Genomic DNA, 18,433 nt, shown 5'->3' on the forward strand with positions numbered 1-18,433 from the left:
AGAGAGAGAGAGAGAGAGAGAGAGAGAGAGAGAGAGAGAGAGAGAGGGAGAGAGCGAGCGCTATGCACCAGATCACCACCAGAGGGCAGGGTGGAATGGGATTTTCTGCACCTCTTAAAACTCCAGTTTTCACTAAGTCAATATTGACTCAACCACAAGAGAAAGGAAAAACCTAAGTTTTGATATTGCCATGATTTTTTTTTAAACATCTTTATTGGCGTATAATTGCTTTACAATGTTGTGTTAGTTTCTGCTGTATAACAAAGTGAATCAGCTATACATATACATACATCCCCATATCCCCTCCCTCTTGTGTCTCCCTCCCACCCTCCCTATCCCACCCCTCTAGGTGGTCACAAAGCAGAGAGCTGATCTCCCTGTGCTATGTGGCTGCTTCCCACTAGCTATCCATTTAATGTTTGGTAGTGTATATATGTCCATGCCACTCTCTCACTTCGTCCCAGCTTACCCTTCCCCCTCCCCATGTCCTCAAGTCCACTCTCTACGTCTGTGTCTTTATTCCTGTCTTGCCCCTAGGTTCTTCATAACCATTTTTTCCCCTTTAGATTCCATATATATATGTGTTAGCATATGGTATTTGTTTTTCTCTTTCTGACTTACTTCACTCTGTAGGACAGACTGCCATGATTTTTAAAATAACATCTATATAGCTCCATCTCCCTGCACCCCAAAGCAGTTTACGGGCTACACTGCTTTTGAAACTGGCTGTAAATATCACCACAGTTAATTTTGTCGAAACAGTATTATAACTTTATTAAACAAGAGAATGAGAGGTTTGAATAGCTTATCTTCCTCAGTGCAGTTAAATTCATGCTAGCTACATACTAATATACTACTGTCCTGCACTTCAGAGTAATCTGAATTTAGGATTACCAAGAACGACTTCTCAGCTAGGTTAGTAAGTCACATAAATTCACTGGCTTTAATCCATGTTCACACCCCCTATCTCCCAATCTCCTAAATGAAGTTCTTCCTGGCTCGGTTAGCTACAGGAATCTTCCTAAATCAAGTGAATAAGGAATTCCTGCTAAGTCTACAACCCTGAGGACAAAGGTAACCAAAAGAGTTCTTCCTCTTCTAGATACTAGTCATATGCTAGTGATCATCACATATTTTAGTAATACTAAGTGATTTAATCTTCAAGGTTAAAAGTGTTTCAAGACTAGAAAGACAGGTAACATGGACATAATAATTATTCTGTATAACAAAGCTCAACTTAACTCTTGAAATACAGAGGCAGTTTCAAAATACACTTAAGTACTTGTCTGAATTTCAATATTAGCTTCATTTATCATTGTAGCACAGTTTGGTTAAAAGTAAACTGTGAAAAATGAGGAGACAATGAAAAACTGTGAATACTCAGTTTCTGCATGTGCATCCTGTTCTTTGTTAGTAAAAAATGCTGTATATGCCCTATTTCTTTTTATGCTGAGAATTAAAAAGGTATCTAACTAATAAATAAAGAAATGCAAATACAGCCTGAACAAGAAGACAGACGGGTTAAAAGTCACTAGAGGCAACCCAACACATATAAAACATCCAACTTATCGTACCCTATGTTCACTGCAGCATTACTTACAATAGCGAAAACGTGGGAGGAACCTAAGTGTCCATCGATGGATGAATGAATAAAGAAAACGCAGTGCGTATATATATATGCAATGGAGTATTACTCAGTTATAAAATTTTTAAAAATCTGGCCATTTGCAAGAACACGGATGGACCTGGAGGGTGTTACACTCAGTGAACTAAGTCAGACAGGGAAAGACATATGCCATATGATCTCACTTATATTTGGAATCTAAAAGAACCCAAAAAAACCCGAGCTCACAGATACAGAGAACAGATTGGTGGCTGCCAGAGGTGGGCGGGGAGGGGGTGAAATGGGAGAAGGGGGGTCAAAGAGTACAAACGTCCAGTTACAGAATAACTGCGTTCTGGGGATGTAATGCACAGCATGGTGCCTGGAGTTAATAATACTGTACTGTACCGCTGAAAGTTTCTAAGAGAGGGGGTCTTAAAAATTCTCATTATGAGAAAAAAAGTTTTGTAACTATGTGGGTGATGGATGTTAACCAGACTTACTGTGGTGATCATTTCACGATACATAAAAATATTGAATCATTACACTGTACACCTGAAATGTAATGTTGTATGTCAATTATATCTCATTAAAATTAAAAAGTTTACAACAAGAAGTTACTGTGAAAGCCCTGAGGGAAAAACATTGTATTTATATGTATTACCTTTGAAATGCACATAAACAGGCATTTCAAAGGGAAGCTGAGCAGTATTTCCAGTTTTCTTAGGTCTTGGGCATGGATCCCACAAGTTGTTGTACTGACATATATATATACATATATATGTCATATATATATATATATATATATCCCTTCCACTTATTTACAACCCACATTTTGTGATATCTTTTTGGTAACAAATATATAGTACTACTTTCCCTAATAGAAAATTTCAACTTAATATAACTTCAAGAATCATTTAGAATTTGCACTTTAAAACAATGCAGTAAAGTCATTAAGATTTCTCTGTTAAGAAAAAACTATATGGAAATATTTTTTAAATCTTGAATTTTTAACACAGAATTTAATGTTATTTAATATTAATAATTTAATATTATTCAAATCAGATAATCAACTTAACTTTTGAAAAATCGGGACCAGAAGAGGTTTAAGTCAATATCAAATAGATCAAAATTGAATTTAATTTCTTTATTCATGCCTAAGTGACACATAATTTAGTATCTCTGAAACATACAAGATTCAAACTTGCTTTGACCAAGATTTTAATTTTAGTGTTACTTTTGAAAGCATCAAATTTAAGCCTTAATTCAAAATATAGTCAAAATAAAGAAAAAACTGTGTCTAACAATGATATACAGGTAAATATTTAACAATACTTCTGAATGGTATGTAAACAGACTTGACCAAATGTTCCATCCTGCAAAGAAATTAATTCATACTATATTTTTAGTAAAGAAACATACCAATTCTTTTACTCTGCTCTTTTCTAGACTGAAATCTAATTTGGTATCTGTTCGGACTTTGATCACTTCATCCTAGTGGGAGGGCAAACAACAAAGAAAGAAAGAAATCCAAAGTAAGAGATCCAAACTCTGAGGATGTGCGCCTTCCCTGCTGCTTCCACTGCTCCACCCAAAGGGGCTAAGGGGAAGGGGGGAAGGGGGAAAGGGGGAAAGGGCCGGGCCAGGGGCGCGCACAGGAACGGAGCTGGAGACTAGCGGGGTCAGGAGACTGGCTAAGCGATGTCTGCAGTCAGCCCTGCTGGGACTTCCCAATTGTATATACAAATAATCCCCCTTTGATGTTTAAGCCAGTCTAGAGTGGGTTACTGTTGCTTTTAACCTCAAGATTCCCAATGCAATCACCTTGTGAAATTTATGAATCAAGCTGTTCCTTGGACAACTTTGGAAAGCAGAGATGGACTCAAAAAAGTAAAATATTAAATTCTGGTTTAAGTAAAGTCTTCCTACTGACACTCATTAAAACCTTTTCTTCTTTAACATCAATGTCCTTTCGACTTAAAAAAAAATCAAACAGCTGGCACAGTCAGCAGTTTAAAATCACGTGTAATTCTCTAAAGACAGTCTCTCCTAAGATAATCTCAGGGTTCCAGGTAGCTATTTTAGAAAATTTTTTATTTAAAAATGACTTCATTCCTTCTAGATCGCAATTTTCTTAATGAATTTGGTTACAGACATCAGTAACTCATTCATTGGCTATGTTCTTGGTTAAATCTTCCAATGTGTACTTTCGAGACACATCACACAAATATTTAACACAGAATTAAGTTTTTAAGAACATATAAGTATTTCGGACATTATATTTATTACTAAACTTATGTAATTATAAACAAGCAAGCAAACAGGAATGAAGATCTTACCATTACTTGTTGTTTTAACTGATGTAGTTCAAGTTTTATTTTCTAAAAACACATTAACAAGAAATGTCAAGGATATATTTAGAAGATTATGAAAAACATAATAAACAATTATTAGAACATGTATTTGTGAACAAGTTCTTTCCTCATTCAACACAAATTCGGCCACGTTCAGAATACAAGCATAATTGAATAGTCTCAGTGGCAGAAATGACTGTTGTGCCAGGATGGTACTACAATCATGGTGTGTCTTGAGATACGTCTTAATCCATCTTGAAGGCCACATAAAATTAGTAACACAACGGTTTTCAATATATTCATCTCCCTTCAGAGGCCCTGCTTTAATTCCTCCTTCAATTTTTCTCTGAACTAATTCTGCCCTCAAATAACTGACTTCCAGACAACTTTGACAGTTTCACAGTTTACCTTTTTCTAGCAAAAGAAGGATCTTTTGCTAGGCGGTTTCTTATAAGATTAAGACCAACAGATAATAAATGAACTTCCTTCATGGGACTTTAAATAGGGCTGAAAATAAAGGAAGACACGAAGATAGCACTTATTTAAACGCTGATCCCAAACACCACACTTGAAGAAATGAAGCGATATTTTACAGCAGCACTTATTCATAATAACCTCAAACTGGAAACATCTCTAATATACGTTGCAGTAGAATATCGCGGCATATTCCTATAATACTATGAACAATGCAAAAGAATGACCTATCACTGCAAGACATGCTGTGATTCCATCCGATAAAGCTCTGGAACAGCCAAACCACTCAACAGCCATGTTAGCCAGGATAATGGTTTCCGCTGTGGGAGGAGTGACCAGAAGGGGGCGTCCGCAGCACTTCTGGGGCACTGGTCACCATCTATTTTTTTTTAATATATATATATTTTTATTTCTTGATTTGACTGATAGTCTATACTGAAAATTCATCGAGACGTACACATGTTTGTACACTTCTGTGTGTGTATATCATATCTCAATGTCTTAATATAAAGCATTTGGTAAATATGAGTGGTTCTTTAGTTTTACCTCATTTTCTGATCTGAGGGCTGAAAATTCACTCTTCTCCAAAATAATCATATCTTTTTTCACATTGGCAATCTGAGACATTATTTCCTGAAGAGTGATCTCCTGGGAAAAGAAAAACAAAACATATAACCTAGTCCGGCCTAGGAACTCTACCTCCTACTGTCTCTACCCAGTATCATCTTATTGAGAAACTAGAAGGACATGGGAACAAAGAAAGAGGTTCGGCAAGGTCCTCCTCTGTCTGAAAATGGGAAAAGAATAAGAACTCATTTCCAGTGTCGGCATCAAGTGAATCACAGTTAAAAGGGTGGCAGTCAGAGGACCAGCTGCTATAATTCTAGCCACATCTCCATTTATTAAAGCATGGTTGACTAGAATAGTCAGTTTTCAAACATAAGTGATTCTGTAACAGCTGACTAAATAGCTTTGAATAAATATTTTTTATGCCACTGTAACCATCTGTCTCTCATTTATGTTAAAATTACGATATGCTTTTCAACAGAGTATTATCCCAAAGCATATATTACAAATAATACTCATTAGATTTCAAATTTGCTCAAGTGCCCCAGCAAAGCTACCTGCTGCATCTTGGTGACCATATCTTTGTAGACGATATCCATGTTGGCCTCCATGATCTTGACTAAGGCAGAGACAATGATTTCTGCTTGTTGAGTAGTAAACCCTAGGCAAACACACAAAGACAGTCACTCAGGAGACTCTAGTTGCCAGAACAAAAAAAATCCTTCATAGAAAGGGGGAGAATGCAAACTGACACATGCAAGTGGATGTCTGAATTCAGAAGCAGGTGGAAAGCCTAGTGTAGCAGGAGGGTAGAGTCTAGCCACAGGCTGTGATGTGTCTGTCACTTGGAACAAGGAGGACACATCGGAGTGTTTCCTCGTGTAAAATGAGGGGTTGAGATGACTGAGCTCTGATGTCCCTCCTAGCCATCAAAAACCATGTTTTCAAAAAGAGAATGCATAATGACACAGGGGATGCCTGCAGTGCAAGGTCAAGTGAAAAGATGCAAGACTCAAAACTATAGATACAATTTATTTCTTCTGTAATTTAACAAAGATTCTAGGTAATTGTGTTGTCTAAATTTTCTACAATGGATGTGACTTCCTTAATTTCAAAATGTATATGTTAGTAAAAAATAATTTACTTAAGTAGAGAAAGCTTATTTTATTTCCAGCACAAATCAGTCAAATCAGTGGCTATATAAATAATAATTCAGCTGTTAATTTACTTAATGTTAAAAGACAAAATTGGCTCTTATATTCTTCTTCCATAATTTTCCTCAATCACGAGTGGGGGGGGGCTCAAACTGGAAAAAAATATATTCTTTTATACTCAATAAATGCTGCTGAACTGAATTACCTAAAGACTCAACTCAGCAGTGCTACTGTTTTTAATAACTTTAGGTAGTAACATATTTCACATTGAAAATTCTAATTAAAATGCTTAATTTTAAATGCTTAAGACGCATAAGTCCCTGGAATACAATTCTTTCCGTTAAATACTTCCAGCTACGGGCTTCCCTGGTGGCGCAGTGGTTGGGAGTCTGCCTGCCAATGCAGGGGACGCGGGTTCGTGCCCCGGTCTGGGAAGATCTCACATGCCGGAGTGGCTGGGCCCGTGAGCCATGGCCGCTGAGCCTGCGCGTCCGGAGCCTGTGCTCCACAACGGGAGAGGCCGCAACAGTGAGAGGCCACAACAGTGAGAGGCCCGCGTACCGCAAAAAAAAAAAAAAAATACTTCCAGCTGTAAGAACTTCAGAAGAATTTACTGATTCTTGTAATTAATCCATGGCACATTTGTTTGGATAAAGTTGTAACTGATTCAATTTGGATGAGATTAAGCATATTTTATAATCAAAAAAAAAGAAAGCAACAAATTTAAAGGAGACAAAAAGACCTCCAAAGACCTACTCTTTTCACTTTATTCAAAATCCTTTCATTTTCAATGTGTGGGTCATGAACAGCTAGAAAAAAATCACCCAAATGTGAACACTGTTTAACTCTGGTACTGGGATTCAGAGTAGTTTTTCTTGTTTCTTTTCTGTCTTCCTAATTTTTAAAAAATGAACATGTCTTTTGAAAAGTTTAAAACTTATTAATAAGAGTTCATAGTTAAACATAATTAGGTTTGGGAATTATGAAGAAAAGAAAGAGGGAGACCAAAGAGAACTTACGCTGATAAGAAAAGAAACTTAAAGCCTTATAATTTAGAACTACCTATAGGAGGAGAAAGGATAAGAAAAAGGAGAAGCCTGAAAACCTCCTGGGTTGCCATATGCAAATTACTTTTTGGAGGAATGAGAGAATGGGACAGAATCAGGGCTAGTGAGATTACAGACACAGAGAAAGTTTTGTGAATCAAGAGACATAACTCTGGAGAGAAAAAGGGATAAAGGATGGAACATTCCTTGAGGGGTACTTCCTGGCCTTATCCTAACCCAGCCATCGCAGACACCCATCATTCATGTAAGCACCTTCACACCCTATATCCAGTGGGGTCTTCACACCACTGGTCTTGAAATATGCAAATATTCATGGGCCAGGGTTTGAAAATCAAGAAAAGCAGGCAGTACATATATTGAAACATCATATTTTAAACATTCAACATCTGCTATTTCTAATTTGTCAAAAATAAGTTAATAAATGGATTTTGAAAGGGGGGGAGGGGAAACAAATACCACCTCGCACTGGGAAACAGGATTTGGGACCACTGCAGCTACCTGGCCATAGTTACGCGTAACTAAATTAATGATGTTCCTTTAATATCATCAAACATCTAGTGTATGTTGAGATGCCCCTATTATCTCTAAGATGTCTTTTTACAGTTGGTTACTTTGAATACAAGAACACAGGTCCATCAAAAAGAAAAAAGAAAAAGAAACAGAACGAAAGAAAAAGAAAAGTAGAAAGACTTCTGCTTAACAAGATAATTTTAGATACCCCTCTTCTCACTTTTACTTTTCTTTTTTAAATTCTGAGCTGAAAGAAGTCTTGGTGAAAAAGGCTAACTGTTTCAAGTTTGAGAAGAAAAGCTGTAAAAATTATCACAGGGCATGTGACAGTTTTCCCAAAGTGCATTCAAGTACATTACTTAACACTCAAAGGGCTCTTTGGAATTCTTACCAAGGGAGAAATGGGAACTGAGAAGGCAGAAAGGACTGTGAGACCAAGCAGCTGGAACGTGGCAGAGCTCGAATCCAGAGCTGCTAACCGTCCCACATAAGCACAGAAAGATCCACCCCAACACAGTGTCCTGGGCATGTAAAGCACGTCTACACAGGGCAGCTTTTCAGATATGAACACACACAACAGGATGAATAACTATACAATAAAGTCAAAACACAGATTTATTTCAGACATAAGCTATGATATTTGAGATTCTGATTTTGAGAATATATGTGTCACAGTAGAGAGAATTATAATGTGTATTAAATTGTATATTTGTCTAGATAAGATTAAATATGAGAATGCTACCTATATATTAAGTGCACTTTCAATAACTCATACATGTCACAGCAATCTTTTACATTAGTTAACTCAACAGCAGTAAGAGAAAAAGTCTGAATATTTTTAAAAATTCACAAGTTGGAATTATCAATAATTGTTGCTCAGCAACATTTTAATTTCATAAAAATTTTAAAGCACACAAGATGCACAGGAATAAAACTATCACTTTCGTGCTTAGACAGCTGTCATAGGAATCATTCCTGAGTTTTGCTGGCTTATGTCTAATTTTTCACCTATAATACCATACTTCCAGAGTAATGTTATAAACATACGCTTCACTTGGACAAAGAGAGTATGTGGGAGAAAAGTCTCAATTGTACTGATGAAGCAAAAATGTCCTTAAACAAAAAACAAGGACTTAAAAAATGGAGACTGACCAAAAGATTACCTACAGACTTAAAAGTCAAAGAGAAATATGAGAAATTCAATAAGATCATAAGGGAAGTCCTAATGGCACTGAGTAACCAAATGAGAGAGGATTACCATTTTCTTCGAGTAAACACACTAAGGCATGGGTGTCAAAGTAGAGCTTCCTACTCCGAGAAGAGGTGAAATCTCTCCTTTTGCTCTCCAGATGCAGGCTCCCAGCACAGACGCTCAGCTCTAGAATGGAAAGGACAATACGGTTCAAAACAGGTGGATGGTAAACAGGTGGATGTTTGATGGTAAACAAAAGCAACTCAGCACCATGAAAAAACAGGGCATACCTCAAAAGTCTATCTGGTTTTTTACAACAGCTTTATTGAGACATAACTTAGATACATATGATTCACCCATTTCAAATGTATACTCCAGTTGTTTTCAGTATATTTACAGTGCTGTGCAACCATCCCACAATAAACTTCAGAACATTTTCATCATCCCCAAAGAAACCCTACACCCTCTAGCTACGCTCTAGCTATCACCCCCTCATCTTCCTACTTCCCCCCGGCAATCACTTATCTATTTTCTGTCTCTATGAATTTGCCTGCTCTGGACATTTCATTTGAATAGAATCTTTAGGATATGTGATATTTTGTGACTGGTTTCTTTTACATACAGTGATATTTTCAAGGTTCACCCACCAATGTAGTATGTCAGCATCTTTTTTCCTTTTATTGCCAAATAATATTTCATTGTATAGATATGCCAATTTTTTTTTACCTCGTCATCAGTTGAAGGACTAACTGTATGAGGGTTCCAATTTCTCCCCATCCTCAACATTGTTATTATCTGTCTTTTTTATTACAATTATCCTATTGGGTGTAAAGTGGTATCTCATTGTAGTTTTGATTTGCATTTCCCTGATGGTTAATGACGTACATCTTTTCATGCACTTATTGGCCATTTGTATATCTTCTTTGGAGAAATATCCATTCAGACCCTTTGCCCATTTAAAAAATTTGGGTTATCTTTTTATTACTAAGAGCATTCTTTATACATTTTAGATACATGTTCCTTATCATATGTATGATTTGCAAATATTCCCGTTCTGTGGGTTGGCTTTTACTTTCTTGATGGTGCCTTTTGAAGCACAAAACTTTTTAATTAAGTCCAATTTATCTTTTTCTTTTGTTCCTTATGCTTTTGGTGTCATATCTAAGAAACCACTGGCTGATCTGGGCACACAGAGATTTACATCTGTTTTCTCCTAAGAGTTCTGCAGTTTTAGGTCTCACATTTAGGTCTTTGATCCTTTTGGGTTGATTTCTGTATATGGTGTGAGATGGGGGTTCAACTTCATCCTTTTGCATGTGGAGGTCCAGTTGTCCCAGCACTACTTTCTCCCTTAAATTGTCTTGTGACTCTCATCAAAAATCAACTGACTACAAGTGGGAGGATTTATCTGTGAATTCTCCATTCTATGCCATTGATTTATATGTCTGCCCTTCTGCCAGTGCCACATTTTCTTGATTATTTGTAACTCTGCAGTAAGTTTTGACATCAGGAAGTGAGTCCTCCAACTTTGTTCTTTTTCAAGATTGTTTTGGCTATTCTGAGTCCCTTGCATTTCCATGTGAATTTTAGGATCAGTTTATCAATTTATGCAAAGAAGCCACTTGAAACTTTGATAGAGATTGTGTTGAATCTGTAGGTCAGTTTGGGGGAGTACTGCCATCTTAACAATACTAAATTCTTCCAACCATGAACTTGGGATGTCTCTCCATTTATTTAGGTCTTTAATTTCTTTAATAATGTTATATATAGGTTTCAGAGTATCACTTTTGTGCTTTTTTTGGGTGAAATTTAAGTATTTTATTCCTTTTGATGCTACTGTAAAGGGACTTGTTTTTTAGATTTTTCGTTGCTAGTACATAGAAATACAACTGACTTTTGTTTTTGTACAATTTGTATATTGATCTTGTATCCTGCAATCTTGCTAAATTTGTTTATAAGCTTTAATAGTTTTTTTAGTGAATTCCTTAGAGTTTTCTATGTACCAGGTCATGTCATCTGTGAACAGTGATAATTTACTTCTTTTACAATCTGGATGCCTTTTCATTTTCTTGCCTAACTGCCCCAGCTAGAACTTCTAGTAGAGTGTTGAACAGAATGGTGACAGCAGACATCCTTGCTCCGGACTTTGGAGGGAAAACACTCCTTCTTTCACCATTAAGTATGATGGTAGCTGTGGGTATTTCAGATGCCCCTTATAAGGTGAGGCGGGTCCCTTCTGTTCCAAACTTGTCAAGTGTTCTTTAACACGAAGAGGTATGGAATTCTGTCAAATTCTTTGCCTTTTGTGATGATCATGTAGTTTCTCTCCTGTATGCGGTGGACGTGGCGTACTACATGAATAGATTTCCAGATGTTAAGCGAACCTGCTATCCCTGAGACAGAATCCCACTTGGTCATGGTGTATACTCCTTTTTACATATTGCTGGATTTGGTTTGCTAGTGTTTTCATAAAGATATTGGTCTGTAGTTTTCTTTCCTTGTCTTTGCAAGAGCCTACCTTTGGAGAGATGTGTTCTAACAATTTATATATTACCTTTGCTATGGATTTCTGTGCGTTTAACCACAGATCCAACCTGTTTTGCAAACCTGTTTCAAGGTGCTCATTTGAAGGAGGTAGTATAGTAATGGTTTCCTGGCTTTTGTATTCCACAAACCACAAAAAACAGCTTTAAAAAAACAGAACAATTGCAATGCGAACTTGCAATTTTGTCAAGAAAGGACATTTAAACATAATACCTCTTTACAATCACACTAAAAAAGGCATTTTGACAGAAAATGAGAGATGGACGATATAAAATAAAAAAATCTTTCATTTAAATGTAATAAACATAGCTATATAAAAATCTTGCTTCATACTTGTTCTTACTTTTCCATGATGCCAGGTGTTGTAGAAGAGTGGGAGAAGACAGAATAGTCATCTACTAACTCAAAGTTCAAAGGTTTTCTCAGTACCTGTCCTAAATGACCAGAAAAATACTTCAGCTAATCAACTCTTATTCTCAACCCGTAAACACTCAAAGGAAACTCCAAGTAAGCAAAAATTGTGACATGGACTGGACCCTACAGACCTGCTGCTTTTCTGTAAGACGACAGCAGTGGTTCCCAAATTACTAGCAACGTGGAAGGAGTGGGGTGGCTGTGGTCACAGTCTGCACCAAGGTAAGTACCAGCGAGCCAGGAATCACTCTGTACCAAACACTGTTTGCAGACTGACAAAATATAAAATGCAACAACTCGTGTATGCATGTGTGTGTTTAATGGTTAAAAAAAAAGGTGGGCCGGATGGTGTTTAGATTCAAAGAAGCACTAGCCTATAGTGTAAGGCCCTTGGCAAGGCATACAAAGCCTGCCCTAATTTAGCCACTTATCGTTTCAGCTTTTGTTCTAGCCACCTAAACTATTCTGTTTCCTGCACGTGCAGACCTTGGTACTCCATCCTTAAGGTTGGCTTGCTCCCCTTTCTCAACTGGTAAATTTTAAGCATCCTTTTTACCCTTCCTCATCCAATGTGACAACGTGCTAAGCATCCATTATGTTCCGGGCAGGGCATTATGCTACCCTGTAAGGTTCTTTTTGCTACCTCCTCCCACGTCAGGGAGCAACGTTTATTGCTTCCTTATCTGTGTTCTCAGCCCGGTACAGATAGCTCTACCACAGCACTTACGTTTATTCCCATGTCTGTATATTAGTCCAAGCTCCCCCAGAGCGGCCAGTTATTTTTGTGTCACTAGGAGAGGGCCTGGTATACTGCAGGCCAGAAATAAAAGAAAATTCAACTGTAAGAATTCTAAGATCCAAATCTAGAGACTATCTAGAAAGAGAGTTTGAGATGAACCCCTTTCTGCTCTTCACCTATGTGAACTGGCTTGTGAAAAGTGTGACGGGATTATAATCATTCATGTGATTTAAAACAAAACTGCAAGCAAGCTTATTTCAAAGATATATTGTGGGCTGAAAAGAGGAGAAAGGGCCTAGTCACTCGTCACTTGGCCCTCCAACTCTGGCTGATGGAGGGTGAATTCCGTCTTGCCTCTATCATAGGGCAGCGCCTGGGGACACAGCAGTACTCTGGCACTGGGAACACCTCTGACTCACTTTTCCTCCTTTATTGTGACAACAAAACGAGGCCCAAGAACTATGAATTCCCACTAATAACCGGGAAACAAGTAAAGAGAGCTATGGTAAAGTGTAATATGTAATTCTCCTTTTGGGGGGGCCTTCAGCATATCAAAAGGATGTGAAAACACACACACAAAATAAGCCCAAAGCTAGGCCTGGACAGAGGAGGAAACTGAGCACAAATTTCCTATTCATAAACATCCTTAAGTCTAAGTAGCTCTACTTAGAACCCTGGACACCAAACAGACCACTAGCCTGAAGACAAAGGGTCAAAATTCTCATTAGCTGATGGAATTATGAGAGGAAACCAAATCACAAATTACCAGTTTGTCAAAAAAAGAGCAACAAAAGGCAAAGTACAGAAATAAAGACTCACAGGTACTGCAGGACACTGACAGAGTTCACCACTCATTTCCCAGCCTCTGGACATAAAGCTGCTTTCACTCTTTGCACTACCAACCAGTTTCTCCCCCAGCCAAAGGTATTCTTTCTTTCTTTCTTTATTTTTTTCGGTACGCGGGCCTCTCACTGCTGTGGCCTCTCCCGTTGCGGAGCACAGGCTCTGGACGCGCAGGCCCAGCGGCCATGGCTCACGGGCCCAGCCGCTCCACAGCATGTGGGATCCTCCCGGACTGGGGCACGAATCCGCGTCCCCTGCATCGGCAGGCGGACTCTCAACCACTGCGCCACCAGGGAAGCCCCGCCAAAGGTACTCTTAAATTTTAGATGCAACTAACATTTACCAAGCATGTCTGTTGAGAAAACCGTTTTCTTAAATAGCCATCAGTGTAGTTACTGAGAGCCACTGATGGATATGCATAGACTACCCAAAGTTAGATTTTTGCCAAGTTTGCTAATTAATAAGGATTCTCCCGGATGATTTTTTAATCGGCAATTTGTAATCTAGTAAACTGAGTCTAATCTCATGCAGGCCGTGACTGCTCTCACCTCCTTAAAGTATTTAATGAAATGCCAACTTCTCAACGAAGCAAACTTATTCCGAGGACTCCATTTAAATTAGCAACTGAAGGCCCACTCCACCTCCTAACCTTTACCCCCTCTATTTTTTCCGACATTTATCAGATATTATTATATATGTATATATATTAATCTCCTCTGCTACAATTAAGCGCCAAGAAGGAAAAGAGTTTGTTGACTGATAACCATCCCGAGTTCCCAGAAAAGTGCCAGGCAGAGTAATGAACCCACGAGAGTTTGCAATTAAATTGTGAAACAATCCCTTCGGCTCCCAGAGCTTCGAGCCTCAACTCGCCAGCTTCCTGCACACCCCTTCACCCGAGCCCCCAAACACTGTGCACCTGACAAAACGGCTCTACAAACGCGCTTGCGCTGTGCCCGCACGCACCGCCCCCACCCCACCCCGCCGCAGCCCATCACGCTTTGCGCCAGACACCTGGTGCCCGCATTCCGAATAATTCGGGTCTTTTCACCCGAGGAAGCCCAGGTTTGCGTGGCCCAGAGGGCGGGACCGGACAGACCTTCATCCCCACGCCCGGAGGAGCCCGGCGACCTCGGCTGACCCGCCCAACTCCCGCCGCCCCGGCCCTCACCTCTCCTGGAGGAAGCGAGGGCGGCCACCTGGCCGAGGCACAGGTGGAGCGCGCCCGCCGCACAGGTGACGCCCGGGGCCAGGCCCGGCTGGCACTTCCTCGCGCCTCCGCGCCCCGCCGGGGCAGTCGAGGGCCCGGCGCGCGAGCGCTCCCAGTCCGCCAGCGGCCGGCGCGGGGAGGCAGCGGCCAGTCGCGGGGAGGGCAGCAGCAGGAGGAGGAGCAGCGGGGAGGCACGTGACGCGCCGCCGCGGGCCGCCGGGGCGCGGGGGCGCAGCGCCCCCAGACCGCCGAGGAGCCCGGGCAGGAGGTGGCGCGTGGGGACGCCGCGGCCTCCGGGGCCTCCACCGCGGCCGGCGACCAGGGAGAGCAGAAGCCGCCGGCGGCGCTTCGGCCTCTCGTTCGTGACAGAGCCGCAGTCCATCCCTGACGCGGTCACGGGCCCGCGAACGCGCTCATGCCGGTCACGCGCAGCCCCAGCCAGACACCGACGGCAGGAGCGAGCGTGGGCGGCAGCGCCGAGCCTGCGCTTTCCTGCCGGATGGGCGGGGCTCCGGGCATTCTCCGGGGGAGGAGCTGAGCGGCTAGGCGGGGCTCCGGGCTCGCGCCGGGGGCGGGGCTGGGCTCCCAGTGCGCGCTGGGGGTGGGGCTGGGCGGCGGGCGCCCGGGGCGGGGCAGAGCTCGTCCCGCGGAGCAGGCACCCCGGGAGAGGCGAGTCTGGTCCAGAGGAAGCACCCGGCCCGCTCGGTGTAGGCGACTGGGAAGACCAGGAGGTGGGTGTGGACCCTCTCGGAACTGGAATGAGCTCAGCGCTGCCACGATTTGCATATTTATAAGGACATACACGGTTGTCCTTATAAAGACATAGTTACCCTGGCGCCCTTCAGAAGCCCATGAAAAGTCCGTGCACCACCGGGCTGCCCTGGGTTTTCCAGACTTTCCCCGTCCGAAGTCCCCCAACGTGTTATCTCTGGGGTGCATTTTAAGGAATTATTAACAGGGCCGAGGGAACAGCGCTTATATAGTCCACACATTTAAATCTAAACTTTCAGAGCTTGTTTCCGGATTAGTGTATCATAGGATTAAAAAATCTCAATCTTGGAATTTCAAACGTAGGGGCTTGAATTTTAAATGAGACCTACTGGTATAAAAAGATATCTGAGACTAGCGGCGTTCAGTTCAGTGAGCTTTTTGAATGCCTACTGCACCTGTCTCAGTTACTGGTCCGTTGTGTGAACTCTGTACTGTTTCTTGAATGAAGGAATGAAATGCACAAGGCACCAGCCTAGAAGATACAAAGAAAAATGAGATTGTCCTTGTCCTCTAGGAGTGGTTTTCTTATCCACCCATATGTGTACAATACATGAGGGAAGAAGAATGTGTTATGAGCCATAAGAGAGCTACAAAGTGCTGGTAAGAGAGAAGAGAGGGCATATGGCTGTGGAAATGGCTATCAGCATATAAAGGATTAAAAATATTAAGGTGCAAGTAGACACTTTCATAAAAGGTTAGTAGGAATTATACATTTGTAGAACTGGTAGGGAAAGCAATTTAGCAATATGTACAAAAGTGTTTTATGGTTGTAAATTTTGCTCAAGTCACCCAACTCTGAAAATTTAACCTAAGAGAATAGTCCAAAATATTAAAAATCTACTAGATTGGACCATAGGAACTTGCCATTTTTATAGGTCGAAATGTTGAAGATTGGTAATTTCATTTGGATCAACCTAATATATGCACAAAGATATTCATTGTATCATAGTTTATGATTGTGAAAAAATGGAAAAAAACAAATGTCCAACGTTAGAGGACTGGTTAAATAAACAGTGGCACAAACTTTATTTAATGAAAGCCCTTTGTAATTTTTTGAGGTTGAGGTATAATTTGCACGTAATAAACATCCACAGATCTTACTTCGATTTGATGATTTTTAACAATTATATACCTCATGTAACCACCACCCAAACAAGATATAGAACATGTTTGTTTTGCCACGCTGCATGGCTTGTGGGATCTTCCTTCCTCGACCAGGGATTGAACCCCGGCCCTCGGCAGTGAGGGCATGGAGTCCTAATCACTGGCCCACAAGGGAATTGCCTAATTTGGTCTGTTCTTGAACTTCATATAAATGGGATCATACAATAAGCATTGCCTTTCATCTGACTTCCTTCTGTCTTGTGTCTGTCTGCAATGTAATAGCTGGGAGATTCATCTATGTTGTTTTATCAGTAATTGGTTCCTTTCTGTTGTTGAGTAGTATTCCGTTGTGTAACTGTGCCACAGTTTGGTCATCCACTCTCCTATTGACAGCATTTATTTTGTTTCCAGTTTTTGGGTGTTATGAATAAGGCCATTACGAACATTTTTGCATAAGTCTTTGTGTGGACATATGTAATTTATCCCTTGTTAAAGAAAAAATTAGTCAACTACCCTTTTTTTGTGTTTTTTTTTGTTTTGGCTTTTTTTTTAAGAAGATGTTGGGGGTAGGAGTTTATTAATTAATTTATTTATTTTTGCCGTGTTGGGTCTTCGTTCCTGTGCGAGGGCTTTCTCTAGTTGTGGCAAGTGAGGGCCACTCTTCATCGCAGTGCGTGGGCCTCTGACTATCACGGTCTCTCTTTTTGCACAGCACAGGCTCCAGACGCGCAGGCTCAGTGGTTGTGGCTCATGGGCCTAGTTGCTCTGTGGCATGTGGGATCCTCCCAGACCAGGGCTCGAACCTGTGTCCCCTGCATTAGCAGGCAGATTCTCAACCACTGCACCACCAGGGAAGCCCTCAACTACACTTTTTAAAGCCCAGTAAGGAAGGCTTTATTTAAGGGAGGTGGACTGTCTCATTAGGTATGGGGACAACTGTGCTGGAATGTTGTAGTGGCAGGGAGAGAGAATGGGGTCAACTTGGAAATCAGCTGGGGCAGGTGGGAATTTATAGCCAAGGAGCAGTGTGGGGAGCAGTGGATGGGAAATTACTAAGAGGAAACATCGGGAGTAAGGGGGATTTTGGCTAAACCAGCTAACAGGACTCTTGCTGAAGAGGGGCCAGTGTGATCGGACATTGCACAGAGGATGGTAGAGGGTGAGGAACCCGATCAAATATGGAGGGTGATCAGATACCTTCTTTCCTTTGGTTCCAGCACTCCAGTTTTCCATGGGGAGCCATTCTTCCCCGCTCTTAGCCCATGTGGTTTGGGCGGGCCAGTCTTCCTCCAGGTCCCAGGCGTGAGCATGTCACCCAGTCAGAGTCGATGAGCTTCAATTCTAGGATTTTTCTAGGAGTTATTGGAAAAAGAAGGTCACATTTTATTGTGATACAGATTTTGAACCTTGAGCCGTTGGGGCTACTACATGGCCTGAGACTGAAGCTATTATGGAGAAAGCAGATCTGAAAGACGACAAGAAATGCTCCTGGCTCTAGCTCAGCCTGAAATCGATGTTTTTATTTATATAACCAATAAACTGCTTTTGTTTAGAATAGCTAGAGAAAGGTTTCTGCCTCTTATCCTGATTAATACTAGATACAGAAATCTAAAGCCCACATGAAAAAGAAGTATCAACAAATTAAGGCTTCAGGCAGGGGCCAAACAACCCCCAGGGCTCAGGACTTTCTGACAAAGTTGGACTGGAGAATAAGCTTGGACATGGGGCCAAAGTGGGGCCCTCCTACTGTCTCCCCACGTCTGGACCTGGGGACCTGCCATGAGCAGAGTTGGGTTCACAGAGCAGACCCTCTGAGATCCACCAGCTGTGAGGTCTCTAGGTGGGCCTCACACACTCTGAGGTCACCAGGAGAAAGGAGAGGAAGGA

General features: G+C 41.1%; 1 protein-coding gene across 1 annotated transcript in view; it reads right to left on the reverse strand.

Moving 5' to 3' along the window:
• MCUR1 (mitochondrial calcium uniporter regulator 1) overlaps positions 1-15,157 on the reverse strand; it is an 18,218-nt gene extending 3,061 nt beyond the window's left edge. The window contains exons 1-6 of the mRNA XM_029243775.1: positions 14,633-15,157; positions 8,988-9,107; positions 5,556-5,659; positions 4,978-5,079; positions 3,943-3,984; positions 3,026-3,097 (exon numbers count right to left, since the gene is read on the reverse strand). Coding sequence (XP_029099608.1) covers positions 3,026-3,097; positions 3,943-3,984; positions 4,978-5,079; positions 5,556-5,659; positions 8,988-9,107; positions 14,633-15,053 — 861 coding nt within the window. The 5' untranslated portion in view covers positions 15,054-15,157. The remainder of the gene's footprint in view (positions 1-3,025; positions 3,098-3,942; positions 3,985-4,977; positions 5,080-5,555; positions 5,660-8,987; positions 9,108-14,632) is intronic.
• Positions 15,158-18,433: the final 3,276 nt, after the last annotated feature.

Source organism: Monodon monoceros, unplaced genomic scaffold (assembly GCF_005190385.1).
Source record: "Monodon monoceros isolate NGI ecotype Baffin Bay Population unplaced genomic scaffold, NGI_Narwhal_1 Super_Scaffold_3, whole genome shotgun sequence".
NCBI classification, from domain to species: Eukaryota; Metazoa; Chordata; class Mammalia; order Artiodactyla; family Monodontidae; genus Monodon; species Monodon monoceros.